This window comes from Dicentrarchus labrax, unplaced genomic scaffold (assembly GCF_905237075.1).
Source record: "Dicentrarchus labrax unplaced genomic scaffold, dlabrax2021, whole genome shotgun sequence".
NCBI classification, from domain to species: domain Eukaryota; kingdom Metazoa; phylum Chordata; class Actinopteri; family Moronidae; genus Dicentrarchus; species Dicentrarchus labrax.
In genome coordinates this window covers 7,948,967-7,971,774 of record NW_026136717.1, presented here as the reverse complement: position 1 = coordinate 7,971,774, position 22,808 = coordinate 7,948,967, and the positions used below count along the sequence as shown (strand labels likewise).

Sequence of the window (22,808 nt, the reverse complement as noted above, 5' to 3'; positions counted from 1 at the left end):
AGAAGTAGCCTTTTACCCCACCGCCATCTCTCTGTATGTGGCAGTCATCCTTTACTCCACTTTCATCACTTGCTTCCTCTTCCTTTACTTTTGTCAAGCTTCAGAGTTCAAGTCTTTTCAACTAAAAAAGGGATTCTTTTTTATATACAAAAAGAAACAGTGTCAAGAGAGACAAAGGGCTAAAAGGTCACAGATGGACAGATGGCATGTATGGGGCAGAGATACAGAAACAAGGATGGAAGAGATGAGGGAAGGTAGATGTGAACACAGCAGATGGCTGGACAACAAACGGAGACAAAGTAAGAACTAGATGGAAGAAAAGAATGAGAGAATGAGACTGAGATAAATAGAGAATGATCTACTGAAGAGCTATAAGCAAAATCAAAGCACCTGTGGATTTACAGCAAGAGAACCTAACAGGCCTGGGGATGAATAGTGACTGAAATGTGTGATGTAAGAGTGATGAAAGGAGGGGCCACAAGAAGCAGTAGATTTGAAAGGTTTAAAGCTGCACGCAGACTCTACATGACACACGCAACTCATGACGCTAAACTGCAGACAAAGATCACAGCATGGAGCAACAATAGCCATTTAGAGACATGGAATACCTAACATTGTTGGCTTGATATATCTGTTAAAGTAATGGCTTTTTAGATGCATGCACACATTTTTTTCAGGAATCCTGAAAGCCCATGTTTCTACAGTAGCCCAGAATGGACAAACCAAGCACTGGCTCTAGACAGGGCCTGTCACCACGCTTGGAAGGCGAGCGGGATCTAAATGGTTGCGATCTGGAACTTCACCGTTAGATGCCTCTAAATCCTACCCACTGTACAATTACAGTGTGACAGTGCATAGGCATAGAATTGGAAGACACTAAATGACAACTCTTGTTTAATTCCTATTTCATTTTCTTTATGTTTAAGAAATAATTAAGGTAGAAATATATTACACTACATTTAAGGCAAAAAAGGCATGTATTTTATCTCTGGTAAAACATTCCACTTTGTGTTGATGCAGCCTTCATCTTAATAGAGCAGCATTCAATTCAGAGATTTGCTGTGTTACAGAAGTGTTAAAGAACTATTACAGGCTGACCCAATGTGATTAAAGACGTACAGTAAGAGTGACTGGGGTTTCTTAATCAGACATGAAACTTACATGTAAAAAAAAAAAAAAAAAATGCCATCACATTTATGTAACAAGGTGCATTTTAACAGGGACTAAATAGGGATGGAGGATTGGCACTGGCTTCATGGTTAATGCCTGAATCCACAGATGTGAACTGTGAGAGAAAAAAAGTGCATCAAAGAGTTAATAGAGCATCAGACAAAAAGCGTATGGCCATCAAAATGAATTTTAGATGCCCTGACGGAGTTTTCGAACAAACAATGTTGCATTATTTCTGTGCTTTCAAGTAGCCATTTCTATGACAAACAAATCAGCTATTCTGCAGCTACAAACTGTTTCAACGTGATTTCGCAGTCATGACACATCAGCAGTGATGTGGATACAAAAATATGTATCGATCAGTCAATTTTTCTCACATTACTGCAAGATCCTGTGAACCGAATGAAAGCTGTAAGGCCATCAGCCAGCGGTGTAATGGGAGTTGTACATAGTCTGGAAGCAATGCAGCCATAAAGTGCACACACAGAAGCTCGAGAGATGGAGAGAGAGAGAAAGGGGAAAGGCAATACAGACAGATTTTAAATCAATACAGCCACAGAAGACAACTAACAGGAATTTACAGTCCACGTGTGGACACACAGCATTGTGGGCTCATAAAATCTAATGTTTTCTATCAATTAAATAAAAAAAAGAAGACGACATTAAAGTGCAAAGTGCCGCCATAACTTGAGGTGTACTGAAGGGACAGAGACAGAAAGGAAGACTCGTCCCAAAATAACGCTGCACGCTTCAGAGAAAGTTTCTGTGGGCTGCTTCTTTGTCAGCAAGGCAACACAAACTGTCACATTTTATGACACCATGAAATAAACTGCTATACGGTGAGAGTAGGCGTGTGTGTATGTGTGTATGGTTTTCACATCTTATGCCACATAGTTTTATTTTCTATACTTTTCTTTTACCACCTTGGCCCCGTAACCTTTCCCTGTCCACCTGTGTTTCCTATCTCTTTGGCCTTCAAGTTTCTTCTCCCTGTTTCCTGCAGAAATCTCATGTCTTCAACTTTGGCCTTTAATGAAATGTCACTGACAGCCAACTTCCACATGTGGAAATGTTTGTTTCATATCCCTGCACCCAAGCCAAAAAAGGTCAAAAATATTTTTCACATTTTTTTAATGCTTGGAAACTTCAATTCTATAGGGTATTATCATTTCAAAGAGGATCGACTAAACTACTGTGAGGAAAGGAACCAGGTGCTATTATGTGTTATGGATTTTATGTACTCTTTTCAAATGACCAAATCAAAGCAAGAGACCAAAAAAAAGGAAACACTTGCACGCAAAGTTTTCCAGCTACAAGACCTCTCTACATTCCATCTCTCGTTCACACTATCCTCCTCATCTCTCTCAGACCTCTGCGACATACGAGACCATAACGTTTTATAAGCATCTTTCTGATTCCCTGCCCATTAACTGTGCAAGCCTTGTCCCCAGCTCGGTCTGCTTGCCTCAGCCTCTATCCCTCAATCTACTCCTCCTCCACCTGCTCAATCTGCCACCTCTCCATTTCTAAATGAGTGGTGCTTTCATGCTGGTATGACTGTGTAGGACCAATTTTCCTGGGGTAAAGTGCCACTATAGCTGCCCCCACAGTGTAAGGTTACGTATACATTTATTACAGTAATCTCATTATGACGTCACGCTGCAGATACCCTTGACAACACGCGCGCTAAAAAGCATTACAAACACTTTTCCAATCTTTGGAAAAACAACTGATCGACATTTTGCAGCATTAACATGCCACTTTGTGTTTTAGTGAGAAACAATGAATGTAAACAACAACAATGTGAACAAAAACTATCTGCAGAGGTTACCTCTGAAGCACATTATGAATTTGATTTTTGTCACTTGTTTTTCCCTTAACAGATATCCTACAGACCTTTTTCACAGCAGACATCTTTTACAGTTTAGACTGATCGCTCACTGTTACAATCAGTCTCAGGAGAGGATATAATATAATTATAAGAAAGTACAGACGCCATTCATTGCGTCTTTGAATCTAATGTCTTTCTCATGTGGGAATGTTGAGGCGATTCAAATCAAGTGTGTCTGCATCATTCATCATGTAATCAAAAACCTGTGGTAAATCACATTTTGAAAGTAATCATTCCCAATCTTGATCGCCATATTTTGCTGATTCTGCCATTCAGACTTGCTGATAAGGTGAAACTTTTATATATATATCCCATAAAGTGATGAGTGTGTGGTGAATTCAAGTAATCTCACATGCTCTGGGTTGAAATGTAAAGACTGTCTTATTCTGAAAGCTTCCAACTACTCCTCCATCTGACTGCAACCACTTTTCTTAAATCCCTCTTTTCACATCTTACTTGCACCCTGCTACATTTTAAGGCTTCCCCCTTCTCCACTGCTCCTCCCTGATCTCATATCCATCTTTTCACCCTCATCCAAAGTCTCTCTCTCTCTCTCTCTCTCTCTCTCTCTCTCTCTCTCTCTCTCTCTCTCTCTCTCTCTCTCTCTCTCTCTCTCTCTCTCTCTCTCTCTCTCTCTCTCTCTCTCTCTCTCTCTCTCTCTCTCTCTCTCTCTCTCTCTCTCTCTCTCTCTCTCTCTCTCTCTCTCGTCTATGAAATGATGAGAAGGAGGAGTGAATACAGCTGCTCAATGATCAAAGAGCACCGCACAACACACACAGCTGGACAAAAGGCAGGCACGTCCATGCCTATACACAGATAAAAGCAACACACACAGCCGCTGTTTGTCTATTCACAGAGGTGTGTCTACTGAATCCCACACACAAACACATTTAAAATATATTCTCCTTCCAAAAAGTAGTCAGGGCAGAAATGGGTTTTCTACTTCATAAGACTGCTGTTGTGTGAGTGAGTAGGACACTGCTTGTAGTGTGTGTGTGTGTGTGTGTGTGTGTGTGTGTGTGTGTGTGTGTGTGTGTGTGGAGAGAGACTAAGATTTGGCTGTAGAGTCTGTGCGACGACACCCACACTGCAGCATTTGACACAGCCGGAGGGAGCGAGGAACTGGAGAGAGAGAAAAGAGGAGACAAGGGAAGGAAAGACGACAAAAGTGGCACAAAAAAAATAACACGAGGAGGGCGGATAATGTTTTATGTGTGTTTGTTACTAATTATGCACGTTTGATGTGTATTTGTGTTCCTTGTGTGAATCCATTTCCACGTGAGAATGTGTTACTCTAAGTTTATGTCAGTGTAATGCATCCTGTAAGTGTACAGTAGGCATGTGTTCATTTCCATTCGTTTCCTCCACTGAAACCATGTTGTTGTGTGCCTATAGGCACACGCATAAATATACATCCATGTCCCTGCTTTTTGTTATGGTGTGTGTTTTCTGGGCATTGTTTTTAACCCATGAACCGCCAATCCTATGCAGACTCAAAATATGTTTTATGCATGGTTCACTAAGGGGAGCTCGGCTCCCAGGAAAAGGACACAAGCTCCACCTGAAAGCCTACTTTAGGCATTTAGGGGTTCTACCTAAATGTCTATAACGTATTGTGATTTTATTTATTTGCTCTGATTAATAAATGTATTCTTTGATTATTTAGCCTAACCTGAGCATATGACCTGTCTTTAATAGTAACAGTGGAATGTTTCTTCAAAGAAACTCTGATAATGACCCTGCGTGCGCTCGTGCATGTTTAATAGCGAAAATAGGGCTCACTCAAAAGCCACTGTGTGATTCGAACCCTGGTTTGATATATAAACACCAACAAGGTCATGGCCACGGACACCATTATGGGGGTTAACAAAATAATGTGACACTTCACAAAAGGTGAAAGCATTTTTAAACACTGCCGTGAAGATAGAACAACAGCAATCAATTGCCAAACAATAGCACAAACGGTATGATCATATAAGCACAATACGATTACACTGAACCTCAATCAAATATTTCAGAATTTAAATGTTTACGTCAATTTTTTAAATATGTTTCACACAAGAACTTTTAATCAAGAAGTGCAACTAATTAACTATCTTATACACATGTGCACATCCTGACACCTTATAGAACACATTTGCAGGCGTAATATAAATGTGTTAATTGCTTATCCACTCTCAATTCATAATTTTAACAGCTTGTTCCAGAAAATGTAGCAAAGCTTAGCTCTGCGCTAAAAAGAAAACAACCTAAATATACAGAGTAAAAGCAAAACAGAAAGAAGGAAAAAAAGAAAAGAAAAAAAACAGAAAAGACAATATGAAAGAGAAGAAAGAAAGATGGCTTGAGGAGAGAAACAAGGGAACCTAAGACAAAAACAGATGGAGTAGAGAGGGGGTAAGAGAAAGAGAAAAGGAGAGGGAAGTGAGAAGAGATGAAGGTGAAGTAAGTTGACTGAAGTCCTGTACACATTATGTACATACTGAGGGGGCCACACTAAACAGGCAAAACTGCTGATGTCAGCGTGCATGTGTGTGTGTGTGTGTGTGTGTGTGTGTGTGTGTGTGTGTGTGTGTGTGTGTGTGTGTGTGTGTGTCCATTCCATTTTCATTAACAGCTCTTGCTTTCGTATACAAGTTGAAAGGAGAGGTGAGGGAGGAGAGAGCAAGTAAGGGGAAGGAAGAGTAACTCCAATTCTCCTCTTCCTTCTCTTCAATGCAACATAAGCATTGCAATTATCCCTTTCATTTCAAAATGGTTGATGCAGTTGACAGAATATTCACTCAGTGCTCACACTTTGTGTGCTAGAGAACAGAGAGAAAGTGCTCCTGTGTACTGCTTGTTCAGTCAAATAACTCTAAAAACTTTTCCTGTGTTTCCACTTTAATTTCCCCATAGGCAAAATCTCTTTCTCCGATCTCTCCTCATCAAAGAGATTCCACTTTTTACTGCATGAAGCAGCACATTAAGGCTAACAATTCTTCTGCCCGCGTTAGAAGATTTATTTGGAAAGTGTGCTCCTCGTCTCTTCTTACAGTCCTAAGAGGGCAGAGCTGGCAGAAAGCAGGACAGTTGTGTACTACAAGTAGACCCACTTAGATATACTGTACACCATTAGGATGCTAAATAAGGAGTAATGTAGCGCAAGCTCGTCAGTGTTGCAAAATGAGCCCTGACGGGGAATCAACACCCCAATGTGACGTTGATGATTTTATTATAAGCTAAAGTGTAATTTACTAGCTTCTGCCAAAAAGTAGCCCAGCACGTGTCAGGGACTAATGTCTTTTTGGCAGAAGCTGTCACTTGTTAATCCAATTAGAAATTAACAAAATGAACTGGACTTCCTGACTGCAAATGTTCTGTCAAACTGTGGGTCACTGTGCTCGAATAACAGACCGTAAGAGACTAAATTGAGTATTCTCTAAAGAGCCAGATCCTGATCGTACAAAAATAAATGTACCTATATATATGGCTCGCATCTGGGGCTAAAGTGCAACAATAGAACAGAAAAAACACAAATTTACCAAAACTGGCTACTGAGACTCCCACCAGCAATACAAAGTTTTGTGCTCCTTTATTCTTTTAATTTATTACCAATTTATTGTAAATAGATTTTGGAGTTCAAAATTCCCATGTGTCTCCCGTTTTTGTCCCAGTCTAAAGATGGACAGACCAGGCTTGGCAAAATCTTCCCATGTGGTGTTGGTTGTAAACAAACTATTGCAGCTATCATGGCTAGCAGGTAAAATGCAGCATTTTCACAAGTTGCGAATTATATAACAATGTTCTTGCACTCACTGAAGGCCATGCAGTATCTCTCTCCTTTTCTGCAAGAGAATATAAACTACAATACAAACAAAAAATATTGAATGTGGTCAACCCCAGCCCCTCTATCAAACCGGCTTGTAACAACACATTATGTCATAACACCACATTATGTAATAAAATTGAAGAAATGTAATACATTTTCACTTCATTATGTAATAACCTGCATTTTGTAACAATCTCCCGCATCTTGTAATAAACATGATTGCAATATGTAATACATTTCCCTGCGTTCTGTAATAAATTATTACATACTGTTGTGGTTAAATTGCAAACTGCAAAATGCAGGCGTTGCACTTTATGATGAAAATGTAATAATATGGTGCATTATGCAATAACCAACCAAAGTGGATGAAACAATTAACCTAAATTAAACTTCCCAAATATTAAATTAGACTCCATGACCTGTAGTTCCCCCCTTGGCATTGACTCTGATCTTGTCTGAATAGCTACATAAAAACCAGTAACAAGATCAGCTTGTTTTCATCTTCCAAATACAGCCAAACTCAGGGACTTCATGTCAAATGCCAACCTGGAAAAACTCATTCACGCTTTTATGTTTATCAGGGTCGACTACTGCAATGGTCTTTTGACAGGGCTCAAAAAGACAATCAAAAAGCTTCAGCTTATTAAAAATGCAGTTCAGAAATATTACAATTTGTCATAGCCACCACAATATGTAATGTTATGTATTGGGTTCAGGTGGTTCCAAAATGTGGCAGATTGTTACAAAATGTAGGTATTATTACGTAATTAAGTGCAAATATGATTTTTTTTTTTTTAGTTATTACCTAAGTTAGCCTCACAATTTCGTGTTAAAAGCACAGGTAAACGATGGCTCCATTTCATTGAGTGTTCCAGGAGGCCAGGCCAGTGAGCTAGCATTCACAATATCAGGAGCCTGGAGCTGGCTTAAATGCAGCATTTTACTGTTAGTAATTACACCTGTACTATTCCTGATTTGACATGTCAAAATGTCTGCTGGGAAAAGGCACTATAACTGAAAAAAAATAAAGCACGCCATTACCTTTCCTGTTTATAGCATTTTGTTTGTTTTGTTGTCTGAGTTTGCAGCACTCACCTATACACTCTAACATGTTACCACAATCGTTTGACCCATGATTGCCATAGGGGTAATTTATCTTGCAATTTTATCATTTTGTGGGTAATTTAGACAACGTGATCAAAATCATTTGGCACTCTGTCTGGTATCTGATGGGCTTTGGTGGTTTCAATGGTCTGTTTTGTTGGCGAGAGGTTTTGATTGCTAGTTTTGAATCTCACCTGCATAAATTAACTGCATCTTTGTTTCTTTGATCACCATTTTAAAAATCACTTTGCTTCAAAGCTTTTACACAATGCTTGTCTACCAACCACTGCTGAGACCATTTATTATTCATAGGTATGCACTTTTCACTGTTCTTCAGTGTTATTACTGCACATTGTAATACAAACAGAGCCAGCACTTGCTTGCTGCTCTCTCCCACCATTTTTCTTCCTTCCTCCAACTCCATCCTTCCACCTTTCCCTTGGCTCTAATTTCAGAAAAGCACAGTTGGCTTGAGTTTCCCCCCAGCTGGCGGAAATAATCGATACTCCCTCTTTTGTCTTTCCCTCACTTCCTCTTGTCTCTGTCCCTGCATCCTCTGACCACCTCACTTGGTTTCTGTATACGCTCAGTCTTTTTTGAGTCTCCTCTTATATTAAAAGCAGGTTTGTCTTCTTCCTTTTCCGTACCTTTTATCCTCCTCCCTACATCCATTTCCCCCTGCTTTGGGCTTTTCTGTGTGTTCTCACCCTCCAATCTCCCTCCATCTTTGCCTCCCTTCTGGACAGTCTCACATCACTGCCTTTCCTGTCTAACAGATTCTATTCCCAAGAAGCCTCACACATACTCCAATACACACTCTCATTCATAATCAGCAATGAGAAAAGCACAGTCCATTTCAATATCATGCTTACTCCTGGGCTTGAATTTGCAAATACATGCAGTACACACAGGCACAAAGATTCTGAAGGCATGAGGATACAAGCCACGGATGCTCAAAATAGCACCCATCCAATCACAAGTGCCAATGTCACCCCGACATTTAAGACTCCTGCACTACTTTATGCATACTACATTACACACACCACAGCAGAATCTGTCTTTGCTTTCTGCAGACGATGGAGCACACAGCACATACAAGAGAGAGAAAGCAATTGTTTATTACTTATTTGTACTTAAATTAAAATCATATTTATTGAAGGTAAGCTTGTAGTCATTGGCTGTCATCTTATACATCGCATTATTTTCATGCTTCCTTCAAACCACTTGTCATCCAGACAGTGTGGGCAATGCTATTCCTCTGGCTTCTAGACACTTGGTGTTTACAGCAGCTTTTGTGATGGTGAGATTGAATAATGGCACTAACCTAAAACTAAAAGAGTCCAGGGGAAAAAGAAGATGAATGAGAGCAAATAAGTTGAGCAGCAACAGAAGACCAAGTGGAAAGAAGTAAATTTGTATATTTAGATACTTTATATATTTAGATAACTGTATTGAATATGAAAGAGGAGAGGGACACGGAGCAAAAAAGAACCACAGAAGGAAAGGAAAGATGAAGACACCAAAAAAAGAAGTCAAGATAAATAAATATATAAAATGAAATGAAATGAGAGGCAGAACATAATACATTAAAGTAAAAAAAGTAAATTAAAATAAGAAACAAGAACAACTAAACTACCCCATTTCTAAATGCTGCTTTTCCTGATGGAAGAATAAAATATGCTTTCTGGGTAAAAAGTGCAGGTAGCTCTAATGTCAAAAATGGGACCACACACATACTGCCTGGGTGTTTATGGATCTGTAAGTTGTAATAATGTTTACAGTACACTGGCCACCTCCAGGGACCAGATGTCAATCTGAGTTTATGAGCGTCTGTGTGTGTGTGTGTGTGTGTGTGTGTGTGTGTGTGTGTGTGTGTGTGTGTGTGTGTGTGTGTGTGTGTGTGTGTGTGTGTGTGTGTGTGTGTGTGTCTGTCTCTCTCTACCGGGGACATGATTCGCTTGAGCTAGAGCGTGTCATCTCTTCACTCACCGTCACCATGGTGATTGACAGCAGAACTAATTCCACGTTTAACACCTTCAGCGGATTGACGGACGTGTGTGCACACGCAAGCAGGGCTTACAGAAGGACACAGAGCAAGAAGCTTGAAACACTACACAACATGGTGGCAAAGACAGATACACACCCGAAAGCATTTTATGGTCACAAACACACAAGCTTGTCTTGAACGCTCACAATCACACAGTAGGGGCAATTATTTAATTAATACGGATGTCAGGGCGCAGAGAGGTTTACAATATCATCACTAAAACTGCAAACGTTCAAGACAGACAAACATACAAAATTGGAAGAAAATGTATTCCTTCTTTCTCTTTTCTACATTCCTAAATATACGTATCATATACAGACAAATCAGGTTTCTCTTTAAATTACTTTTTCCATGTATTCAATGTCATAGCGAAGCACTTTGCATATAAAATATACAACTATGGAGATATGTACATCTACGAGAGGCAGAAATTATGGCATGTAAGTAATGTTTTATAATTAAATTATCTGTTTGATTTGATTCCACAATGATTTTTCGTGGGGAAATATGGACGCAGTTACACACACACAAACACCCTGTAGGGCGTCAGGTGTCAATGTGGATTTACTTTTTTTTGGATTCAAACATGGAACAAATACAGTAAGAACAAAAACGTATCTATAAATACTTGAATGTAGTAATTGTTTTAAAAAGGACCAGCGCAGGCAGATTGCAACTCTTTGCTTCACAATACCCTTCCAAGCAAGAAGGACAAACTACGGTGGCCCGCGAAACACGCAAAAAATCTATCTACAGCCAGAACAGAACAGTTTGTCCATTCTGAGCTACTGTAGAAACATGGTTTGACATGGCGGCCTCCATTGAAAGGCAACCTGCGACATCTGTAGATATAAAAAGTTCAGTCTAAGGTAACAAAAACACAATTATTGTTTTCAGGTTTCTGTTTGTCAGAACTAGGACAAATATAAGCATAGGTCTTGTGAAATTTAGTTCTTTCCAATAAAAAAGACCAAAGCTAATGATTAATTTGTTTCTAGTAGGGCTGCAGCTAACAACAATTTGATAATCGATTAATCTGTCGATTATTCCTTCGATTAATCGATTATTAATCGAATAAAAAGACAAAAACTACATTTCTATCCTTTCCAGTATTTTATTTTAAAAAAAGGCGTACTGGTCTTCTTGTACCATGTTCTTTCAAACAACTTGCCAAATAAAACAAAGCAAATGTTACAAAAATAGTTTTTTATAAAGTGCACATAACTACATTACATTTACATTTTTTCTCAACACAAAAACCTTGTAAAGTCATTCATTTAAAAAGGAGCCAAATTAATTTAAGAAACAAACCTAAAATAATAATAATAATAATAATAATAATAATAATAATAATAATAATAATAAAATGTATAAAGTGCACTTCAGTTTGTAGCTGAACATTTTTTATTTAAACTGTTCTCCAGCTAAATCACCTCACTTTTTTAAACTGAAGACTTGAACAGGTTTTTGTTTTGAGAACAAATGGAAAGGCCTGCTATGTGAAATTTGTCAAAACCTATATATAGTGTTTTTGTTGATAACTGTTAAAAACCGTTCAGCTACAAACTGAAGTGCACCTTATACATTTTATTATAATTTATTTTATGTTTGTTTGTTAAACTCATTCACCAAAAATAAAACAGAAATGTAACTAATCAGATCAGAACCGGATCAGATATTGTTCAAGTTTCTGTTGTGAAATAATAAAGGATTCACTTTAGACTGCTTCTGAATAATAGCAAGATATATTCCAGCAACTCCATAACATTAGTTATACTAAAGTGTCTCTCCAACCTAAATAGATTTAAATAGCTTTATTGGTGGCCCGGCTACATTGATCCATTATGAAACGAACCGGATATATTTCTGTCCGTTACGTTATCAGCCCAGAGTTGCAACAAAGTGATACTCAAACAAAAGAGCTGGCGTGCTTAACTCGTGAATGGCTATTGCGACCCAAAACAACCCAACAAATGAAGTCGTCGCACTCTTTCAAACGTTTACTCCAGGCAAGGTAGACGGCGTAGTCACGTGAGGTGCACACAGCACGGCATTGGCTGGCTTACTGCCACCACCTGAGACGTTGCCGCAGCGCATGCAGCGCATGCAGCGCATGCAGCGCATGCAGCGCATTCCATAGATCCAACGAATCGATGACTAAATTAATCGCCAACTTTTTTTATAATTGATTTTAATCAATTTAATCGATTAGTTGTTGCAGCCCTAGTTTCTACTAACCAGCTACACAGAAAGCCTGAATTAAAACTGAGCCACTCTGACTGCAGTGTTTCCTCTATGTTGATTTTGGAGCGGCGGCCCGCCGCTGTTAAATTTCTGCAGCCACGGTATCAGAAATGGGGCAGACGCACAATGTAGTCACGGTTGCCTTTTAAATGATCCTGACGACATAATGCACCCCCGTCGGCTGCCGCTCACATTGCAATTTAACAACAAGTAGAACTATTCAGAGGTTATTGGGGCTGTCCAGTTTAACTCCAGATACTGTTGTGTTGATGTAGCTTATTGTCAAAACGTTTGCTTTCTTCCAAGTCGACTATTAAACTAACAGCTCCACCAAAAACGTCACCGCGGTGGGTCCGTTTTAATTGGACAACGTTCAACTTGTAGTGCCAGTTCTGTTTCATACGTAAAACATTTGCCGGCGTGACCGGGGGGGTTCGGACAGGCCTGCCCCCACTGCTAAAAAAAAAATCCTAGAGGAAACACTGGACTGGGTGACGTGTTCCGTTCCACGTACATCGTCCTGCTGTTGTAAATGTCCACTAAAGCACCAAATGTTTAACAATTTGTGGCTGAAAATAATGCCAACAAAATCACAATTCACTCCCGTCTGAGTAATGTTTGCTAAAAACGCCTGTGCCCTGCTGTTTTAAGAAATCAAACGATACATTTGTGACACATTTTTAAAGATTTATGTCTTCTGTAAGAACAAAAGGGGCCTCGGAACGAGTGCCACAGACAGCGTAGGGAAGATAAAAAGTACATTGTTTATTTTGATCTTTTCAAGGGACTTTCACAAGAAAGAAATACAGCCTGTAATTATTACGCTAACACTAATAACACTACAGACTGTATAGGTTAGATTACACATATACACCATTGTGCTATCCCACTTGCACACATACATATACACATTTGCTTTGTTGAGAGTGCTGACGAGTTGCAGACACAGTTGTGCCTTTGAGCAGCAGTTCTCTCAGGGGATAGTGGGAAAACAAGCAGGCAGGCACAAGAAAAATACTGAACACAAACAACAAATTATTTCTCCCCTGTTCTCTAAAACACTCAACCACTGATGATGTTTCCCTTCAAAACATCTCACACACATATTTTAAATCTTGGTCTCCCGTCCTCCTCTCTCCATCTCACTTAAAACACAGAAACAAATCAAAACTGTTCTGCCGTCTTCCACTCCTCTCGCTTCACGAGAGCGCAAAAAAAGGGAGAAGAGTCATTTTCGGGCCCAGCGTTAACGTTGTCTGCTAATTTCTACCAAAAAAAGTTCACCTCTCTCCCTCCTCGTCACCCAGAAAACACTAACAAAAGTGAGTGGGAGTGACTGCGTCATATAAAGCGTAAAATGCAACAAAGTCTTGATTAGCAACACTCCTCGCCCACGCAACAACTAGTGTTGAATTCCTAATTACAGCTGCTCAAAGTATCTGACAGTAACTCTGCCTCCTGCCTGTCTTAAGGTTAAACTGATAAATATGTCATGAAACAAAAATGGCAGACCTTGCTGACATTAACGTCACCTACAAACACACACCTGCTTGGCTTTTCTCTCACAAGACAAATGTTGAGCCAATTAGACTGACAGTTGTGTTGCCCAGAGACATCTAAGGGGAGCTTACATGCATACTAAAAACACCAATTGCAAACGAGGTCTGCCCATCACTGACCTAACAACCATTCCTTTAGTGTGACTTTAAGCAGAATTAGTCCACATTAAAAGAACAAAATTCTTTACAGCAGCTCAAAAAGCTTAATCATTTTGGATCAGAGACTCACGTTATGCCTGCCAAATCCCAATCATGATATAGAAGCTTGGAAAGAGCGCAGAATCTTGCTGCCAAACTGCAACATAAAGACAGCTCCAAGATTCACTGGAAAAAGTGTGAAAAAGTCCAAACTGTGGGTCAGTGCACCACAGTACAGGAAAAAATGTCAGTTGTATTACTAATTCTGGACAGAATATAAAAACCCCTTTTGTACAGCAAAGGAAACCCCAAAAACCAACTGAGTTAAAGACATCACACTACCATATTGACAGAAACAGATCTAGCACTTCTGCAGAGCCACTGGTTTGATCTGGACACTAAAAAAGGGGCTTCCGCATAATCTTCTGCCATTATACAGTATGGCTAATTACTACAGTAGAAGACAACGAATACACAACCAAATGATCTAACTGACCTAACTGTTGCATTATAATGTAGCCCTTTTCATTTTTATGCACACAAAAAAAAAACATTAAAAGCAATAAACACTGAAAAGATTGTGTTGAAAGTAAACTGCAAGTTCAGAAGTAGAGGGGGGAATGGGCAATTGACTACTGGTAAAACTAGTCTTGACAAGCTGACCAACCCCCACCTAAACTTTATACAAGCTATAATGTTCCTGCTCCTGGATTTGACTTATTGACAGTATTTATGAAGTCAAAGCCAGAAAAACAATGTCTCAGTTGGAGGTTATCCACGTGTCAACCAAAGCTGAAATACTGATGGTTTGAAAGTGATAGAGGGAAGGAAGAAACCTGCCTATAAGAGTAGGCAAGAGCTTATGGGAACACTGTCAGGAGCTGAAATCTTTGACCCCATGACTTTATGGGTTTAAATGACAGTTCCACAAGATGCACCCCTACTGAGAGGTCATTAAATGCCTTGGCCATCCAGCAGTCCAGCAAAAAGGAATGGTTGTCAAACAACAGTAAATATTTCTTCCTTGTGAATTATGCAGTTGCCTGGATTGCCAGTCAACAACAAATAGACCCCTTTTTCATTTGTTATTGACACAACGATTTCATGGCAATGCTACATTGGAGATTAAATTGAACAGATCTTCTTACATTTACAGTGTGAGGCATGTTGTTTTATGTCTGTGTGGTAGTCTATCATAGGAGTGTGCAGCATGTGCGTTGGGTGGGTTAACCACAGCCCATTTGTGCACAAATGTTGCATGCCTCATAGACAGCATGTATAACTTGTTGAAGGGTGAGAGAGGGGGTTTTAAGGGGAAACTAATGCTCACCATAAAAAAAACAAAGCTGAGGGGCCCTGCTGATACCTGCAGCTCCATCTATTCAAACCTTCTCAACCCACTGCAGAAAAATACCCAATATAACTGCTGCACAGCAACACAGATATCAAAGAAAAAAGCCAAAATTATCATATGCAGCACGTGGATGAATAAGCAGGCAATGAGGCGCCCAATCAGTGGGCCAATCACTGTGATGAAGAAAACCTCACACCACTACAGTAAGATGCATCATTAATAAAAGTAATCAGGACTGGTTGAGATATTGCATTTGTTGTTTAAATGAAATGTCAGCCACAGCCTTTCCCCTGTAAACACAAAGACAACGAAGCAAAGACCTGGCAGCCAGACAATCAAAGAACTGAAAAGAGAAAAAAACAGAATAAAAGCATTTACAAACAAGTATACAAAATCAGCTGTTTGTGCAGCAGATAACCCACAACAGCTTAACAGGCCATTTGACAATATCTCTGATTTTCTTGTGAGCTCCTGCTTGATATCCACTCTGAGCTCAAACCCTTTTTACAGAGAAGCTAGAAGTAACTTCCTGCAGCCGTCAGTGTTGCCAGGCAACTTTGTTCTCTAGGACATTCTATCAGGAAATACTGCGGCCTGCAGTGAGTTCAAAGACTGCGCCATCTCTCTGAAAGACTCAGATGGAGGCTGCTGATAATGGAAAGATGGGCGATACGCACAGACCGAGAGATGAAGGGGAACAGAGCGCCTGCCCTATTGGAGCCACCATTAAGACCGGATAAGAGCAGAGAAATAGCAGGTGTGTGCAGGAGTAGGAGAAAAATGTGTATATGCCTGAGTGTGTGAGCATACAGAATCAAGATTGGGGACAGTATATCATCCAGTGTATCTTTCTATTTATACAGGATATCTTTCTATGTGTATACCAAGTGTGTTTTTACAAGAGTGGGAGACTTTTCTATGGTGTGGTCTGGTGTGTGGGTGCAAGCACAAGCAGGAGAGACTGTATGTGTGCAGTTTAATGTCCGTAACACTATGCCATTACGTTCCAATGAGCAGCGGATTAAAATGAAAAGGTTTTAATTACACTCCAAATTGGACCGGATGCATTAAGGTGTCTGAGCACCTACCTTTGAGTGCAGCACTGACAGAGCTCGAGTCCCAATGTCTCCATAAGAGTACTAAACTATGGAAAACTGGGCGCATGAGAAAACCACAGGCATCTTAATGTGTGTTTTTCTACAGACAATAACTGGTTTTATGTCAACACAAATGTACCATCTCCGTCACTTTTCTATTCTATAAGGACCACAGAACACATTAAAAATAAATGTTTCTTTACTCCGTCTCTCACTGTCACACACATACAAAGCAGGCTGTGACACACACACACACACACACACACACACACACACACACACACACACACACACACACACACACACACACACACACACACACACACACACACACACACACACACACACACACACACACACACACACACACACACACACACACACACACACACACACACACACACACACACACACACACACACACACACACACACACACACACACACACACACACACACACACACACACACACACACACACACAAATAATACCCAACAAAGTACCAAAGTTCGGCCTCAGTGTTGCTTAGGGAGCAGGTTCCAATACCTGCAGCGAGAGCTGGGCTCAGCTCTGAAGTGGAAGCCTCTACTGTGGGGACTGGCACAATGTGAAATGCAATCACAACACATAGCAGGGAAATGCAACAACAGGAGGGAGGGCGGGCGGGGAGGAGAGGGGTGTCTGGAACAAGATAAATGGAAGATGAGGCAGAGAGACAGTGAGACCCCTGGTGATAATGTGCAAATGCTGCTGGTTTGATCCTTCAGTTGTGTGTAATTAGGGAGCTGTAGAGGTGGATGTATTTTCCCTTCGGACAGAGCTAGGCTAACTGTTCTAGTATTTATGCTTACAGGTCTAATAAAAATATGTAGTAAGTTTCCCAAAACCATTCCTTTAAAGCTCAACAGTATGTGAAGAAATAACAGTTTTAACGTCATGTCAAAGACGTCTATATATTGTGTCAAAGATATCTACTGAAGTTAGCATGCTAACCAGCTAGCCCCAGCCTGGCTCAATAGGCGATAGTGAGTCACTGTTACATCCAGTCTGCTCTCAGTCCAACATGAGAAGATTAGGAAGTAGCCATAGGAGTGGACACCCCAACTTTCTGGTGAGGGGTTTGTTTGGAGTCCTTTTTCTATATGACATCATCATCTGAAATGATTATCCTAATCTTAGATTCAAGGTCTGGAAAGAGGAGAAAATCTTCCTGCTGTATGCAACAACAACAGTAAGTGCTCTCGACAGACAGCACGTTGCAGTGGTGCCTGTGTGATGGAGCTGAAACATGTCCTTGCACTGAGTCAACCGCGGTCATGTCAAGAATAGTAAATAGGTGTGTGCGTGAGAATGCGCACTGTACTCTTGTTGATACCTGTCATGCACACATTGTCTGTTTAAGGAGCGACATCACTCATGATAACATTCAAAAGTCATGGATAAGAGCTCTCCATAGCTGCTCTTAAACACACACAAGGAGACATGGTTCGTCACTTTAAGCAGACATGCTGGGTGATGTTGGGATTTGATTACAGCAGAAAGCAAGGTCACATCACGAGTCTCATATAAAGTTCCTATCTCTCTCGCTCTCTTATATAACAATTTCTCCATCAGTATCATTCAAGGTCATTGCTTTAGCAAATCACCATCCTTGTCTACATCCTCTTCTCCCGCTCTTCTCTCTTTACTTCTATCCATTCCTCAACTGGGCCATTACCTGAAAAGGCCATTACTTGAAATCTCCTGTGAGAGATGAGGCTTGACTTTAAGTGATGCTGTCATAGTTGAGCCAACTTTTCGGCAACACTAAAGCCAGACGACTGTGATATAAATGATTTTTTTAAAAGGCTAAATACAAGGAGAGCTTTCACTTTGCAGGGAATGTTTTGCATTTTGTACCTAATCTCAGTGCACAATAGGTGACAATCATAAAATTGTTCCTGAGAAATGCACTCAAAAACTGTTCAAACATTCATTTCCAGAATGGCATTTACTGTCTGCACAGCTGACAACCATTTCCACCCATTTTCAAATTGCATTTTCATTTTTGCAGTTTGGCAACGCACTAATGTCCTCCTCTTTTGAATCACAGGTAAATAGTGAATTAAAATTCCTGGGGAGAATCCAGTTGTTTTGCAGACCAATTATAGACAGAAAAATGAATAGCGTTGGGAATTTGTTCAGACTTCCCTTAATACAACCCAGTGCTTCAGCATCCTCGCCTGGCTTTTTCACTTTCAGTGAGCTATTTCACCTGAAGTCTGCATCTTCAGTTAAAGTAGTCAAAACTCTTTAACACTGCACATTCAACCTACTGACACCTGCTTTGACATTTTAGAGGATATACTGTTTCCTATAATAAGCTGCCTTAACATCAGGCCACAGCACCTTGATTATTCAACATTATTTCAATACACGCCTACTCATTTTCTACACTATGATTAAATATGATTATGATGGGGGGTTTTCTTTCCATTCATTCCTGAGCATTTTCCAGAATGTAATGTAATGGTCTAGTTATCCTGTATGGCCAGTACGACATTGAAACAAGAAAGGTGGTAAGAGACAGCAGAAATCCCAAGGGCTCTGTATCGGCTTCAACACAAAACACACAAACATACCTGTCTGGCGAGGTTGACAGCATCAGCGTGAAGTCGGTTTCTCAGATGAGGGTCCAGTTGGAAAGCCGGTGCAATCTCCACAACCTTCAAAACAACAAGGTTTTATCAATAAGTGACCACAACACTGTCAGAACGTAAATGCAGCAAACTGATAATGTCAGGATAACAACAAACAATGAAAATTTGTGTATTTTAACTCTGTTATCTACATCCACAAATCCTGCATCTTTAAAAGTGCGATTAAATCATTTTGGCACTTGGGTAAAACATTTTGTCAGCTTTGATTAATTTAGCCTGACACGCCAGCTCTAAAATGATTTTATTAATGTATGACTGATTTAAATTCATAGATAGTGTTTTAAGATACAGTGGTTATCAACTCAGAAAAGCCATGCTATGCTACCTCGCATCCCTTTAATTTAATGGATGTTATATTATTTGAGTTCAATGTCTTTTCCATCACAGAACATGATCCATTATGTTCACCTGCGGTCTGCTGTTTTGTGGTAGTGGGTTTATCAGAGCTTTTTGTGCAGTGAGATTGAACAAAGACAGTAAAGTTGCAGGCCATGAAACCAAAACAATGTGCTGAAAGATGCTAAAATATATTTGTTTGGAGTCTCTAAGTGATTTGATACTTTATACATAGTTGCTTGATCCATTGTTTTTATAAAAGTATCAATTAATGTTGCTTCAAAAATGCACTCCCTGACTTTGCTATAGCACTAAATACTGCCCCTAGATTTTCTCCAAGTTCACATCTGATTCTTAAGATAGTAAAAGTACTTAGTTACTTTCCTCCTAACATTTAGTAAATACCACAATTTGTTTTCATTTTTCCTGCAGTAGGCATCAGTTTGACACATTATGTGTCACTTTAGCTTCAGCAAAACAGATGGAGTGAATCATTTGTGGTCTCATTCAGTCTTTCATTTGGTGTTGCAACGGCTGCTGGGTGGGTGGGGTTTGTTGGAGGCTGATCTGTTTCGTTCCACTGTGTCAAACAAGTCAACCCAGCTAAAAGTAATAATTGAATCCAGTTCAAAACAACATGACCCATGTCTGATTTTGAAAAATAAAAACCACAAGAACTCAATTAAAATTTGTATCAAATCTCTTCCCTCTCCAAGTATGAATATCACTTCCAAGACAGAGAAAAAGCTAAAAATATCCTATCGGCGCTCTACCATCCCTAATCTATTTCAACAAGCAACTATTCTTGTTTCTGAGATTCAAAAAGATCTTAGATTAAGGGCAAAGGCAGATTAAGTCTTACAGAATCAAAGAGCAGCAGCTCTGGCATGAACAGAGCTGCTAATATGATTATCATCTATAATTTGATTAAAGGGAGAGGAGGAAAATGATGAAAACGCATGATTGAAACTGCTTTGAGGTGACAATATGTAATGAAATATTACACGTGTTAATCAGCTTCCTATGATGAAAGCATTGTTATATTGACTGACGATTAGATGACAGTTCCCATTTTCTCTTTTATGTGATATTCAGACATTTCTGTGATGCTGTAATAACTAATTTCTTTCCGGAACAAGCTGAAATATCTGGAAGACTAGCCCTGACTAATTAATGAGAATTTAAATCAAATCTATATACTCTTAAAAGACACTGTTTTTGTTTATCTAAGTTGATTTAGTAGAGAATGATGTTGTTGCTTCAGTTGTTGCCAAGACTCCAATTCACACAGCCTTAGCAGTGGCTAATTTTTATTGGTATATAATCCTCTTACCCCCTGCAGCTAAGGACACCCAGGGCCACCAGTGCCATAATAATCATTGCTATAATCAGGACTATAATCACCTTATTTGTTAATATGTTGCCTAATTGGCCCGTTTGCCTAAAGAAAAGGGAAATAAAACACTACAGTCTTGTAGATTCAGCAGACTGCAGTGCCTATTCTTGCTCATGACCTTTGTTTCATGCCCAACCACCACCACCGTCCACTTCATGCTAATCTACGTAATACAGCAGAAATGCCATGAAGATAATCTAAAATAAATTCAAACATTAAGTTGGGTTAGATGAATTTTAAAATGAGGACTTCACCTTTTGGTGTCTCCGCTGAATGGAGCAGTCTCTCTCGTAGAGGTGGATGACATTACCATATTTATCGCCTGGGGACAGAGGAGAGGACAAAGAGAGCAGTAGGTGAGGAAGAATAAAGAAAATTATAAGACAATCAGGGGCAGGAAGAAAAGAAGCAGTTGAATTCAAGTGAAGAAAGAGTGAATGAAAAATTATTTGCACCTAGGTACACTGTGAGGCACATCCATTGAAGGCCAACAGACAATGTGACTGCTGCTACAGCTTTAAACATCTTTAAACCAACCAATCTGTATACAGCATGAATGAATGGGGAGTTCAGTGAATGACTGAGAAATGTTTCATAATGAAAAAATGACAGCCCAACAAAACGTTTTGTATTAAAGATGACCTTTCTTGTCTTTTTACAATCCTTTCACAAAGAACTATAACCATTTTTACTTTTCTTTATTAAACACAGTCATGGGAAATCTATTTAAGAGAATTTCTTACATGTCATTCTTTTTTCATTATGAATTCAGTCATCTGTCAGTTATTTTATCAATTAATTGATTTATCATATAGTTATACATCTTTAGAAAACAGTGAAACATTTAAAGCTGCAATCACTGAATTTTGCAATTTTTCCTAAAAATAAATATTCAAAACAATTATTTGATTATCAAATCAGGTTCTGTATGTATATGTAATAGTAATTTCCAACGCCAATGGTGGTTAGCTGGCAGTAAACATGCTAGCAGAATAGCTCCCTTTCCTAGCTCGGTGGCATGTACATGCTAGCACTATGACATTTCTGACAAACATTTTTTCCTTTTCTTTTAGTTTTTTAAGCTAGACTGTACACTGGTTTTGTGCAGTGCAGTGTGAACCTACCTGCAGTGGTACTAATACTGTGTACTCTGATACATTTGAGATGTATAGTTTTCAAAAATAAAATAAAATAGAAATACAAAAAGGGGAGAAACTGGAAATTATTATATTTAGAGTGAAGGAAGGAAGTAGGGAAATTGGGAAGGCAGCAAAACAGAGGGCTGGCAAAGACATGACTTTTAACAGGTAATTCAGAAAATTCACAAAATCACTGAATGCCCTCAAGACAGTAATTAATCACAATGACCACACACACACCCACACACACCCTCCCTGGGAAATGTTGAAACATGCACATAAACACACAAATCAGAGAGAGATGACCGATAGCACTTACAGTAATGTACACGTGAACATGCACACACAAATACACATCCACATGTACTGTATAAGTGCAGACACAGTTCCTGTAAGTGTCGGTGTTGAATTTCAGTTCTATAATATTGAGTGGTAGTAGGGAGTTACATTCACTATAATAAGAAATAATGGCTGGAGAATCCTCTGCTGGCCAATAAATCTCATTCACTCTCATTGTTCATCCGTCTCTATTCCTCCCTCAGTGCTGCTACTCAGTTCAAGGACCTCTATGCTACTTAATGAACTTTGATCCATCCACATAAACAAAAAACGGACACATAGTTAAAGGCAAACACAAAGTAAGTCGTAGAGTGCACTTACCAAGGATCTGCACCTCAATGTGTCTTGGCTTTTCAATAAACTTCTCAACAAACAGGGCTCCATTCCCAAAAGCCGTCAGGGCCTCAGAGTAGGCCCGCTGGTAATTCTCCTCAAGTTCCTGACAAACAGACAAGAAAAATCCATATGTGTCTGAGTTAGTGCT

The 22,808-nt window shown here is 39.5% G+C and overlaps 1 protein-coding gene across 1 annotated transcript in view; it reads right to left on the bottom strand.

Moving 5' to 3' along the window:
- The window catches only part of LOC127379184 (pyruvate carboxylase, mitochondrial), a 282,379-nt gene that overhangs the window by 235,424 nt on the left and 24,147 nt on the right, over nt 1–22,808 (bottom strand). The window contains exons 7-9 of the mRNA XM_051428466.1: nt 22,646–22,763; nt 21,101–21,168; nt 19,037–19,120 (exon numbers count right to left, since the gene is read on the bottom strand). Coding sequence (XP_051284426.1) covers nt 19,037–19,120; nt 21,101–21,168; nt 22,646–22,763 — 270 coding nt within the window. The remainder of the gene's footprint in view (nt 1–19,036; nt 19,121–21,100; nt 21,169–22,645; nt 22,764–22,808) is intronic.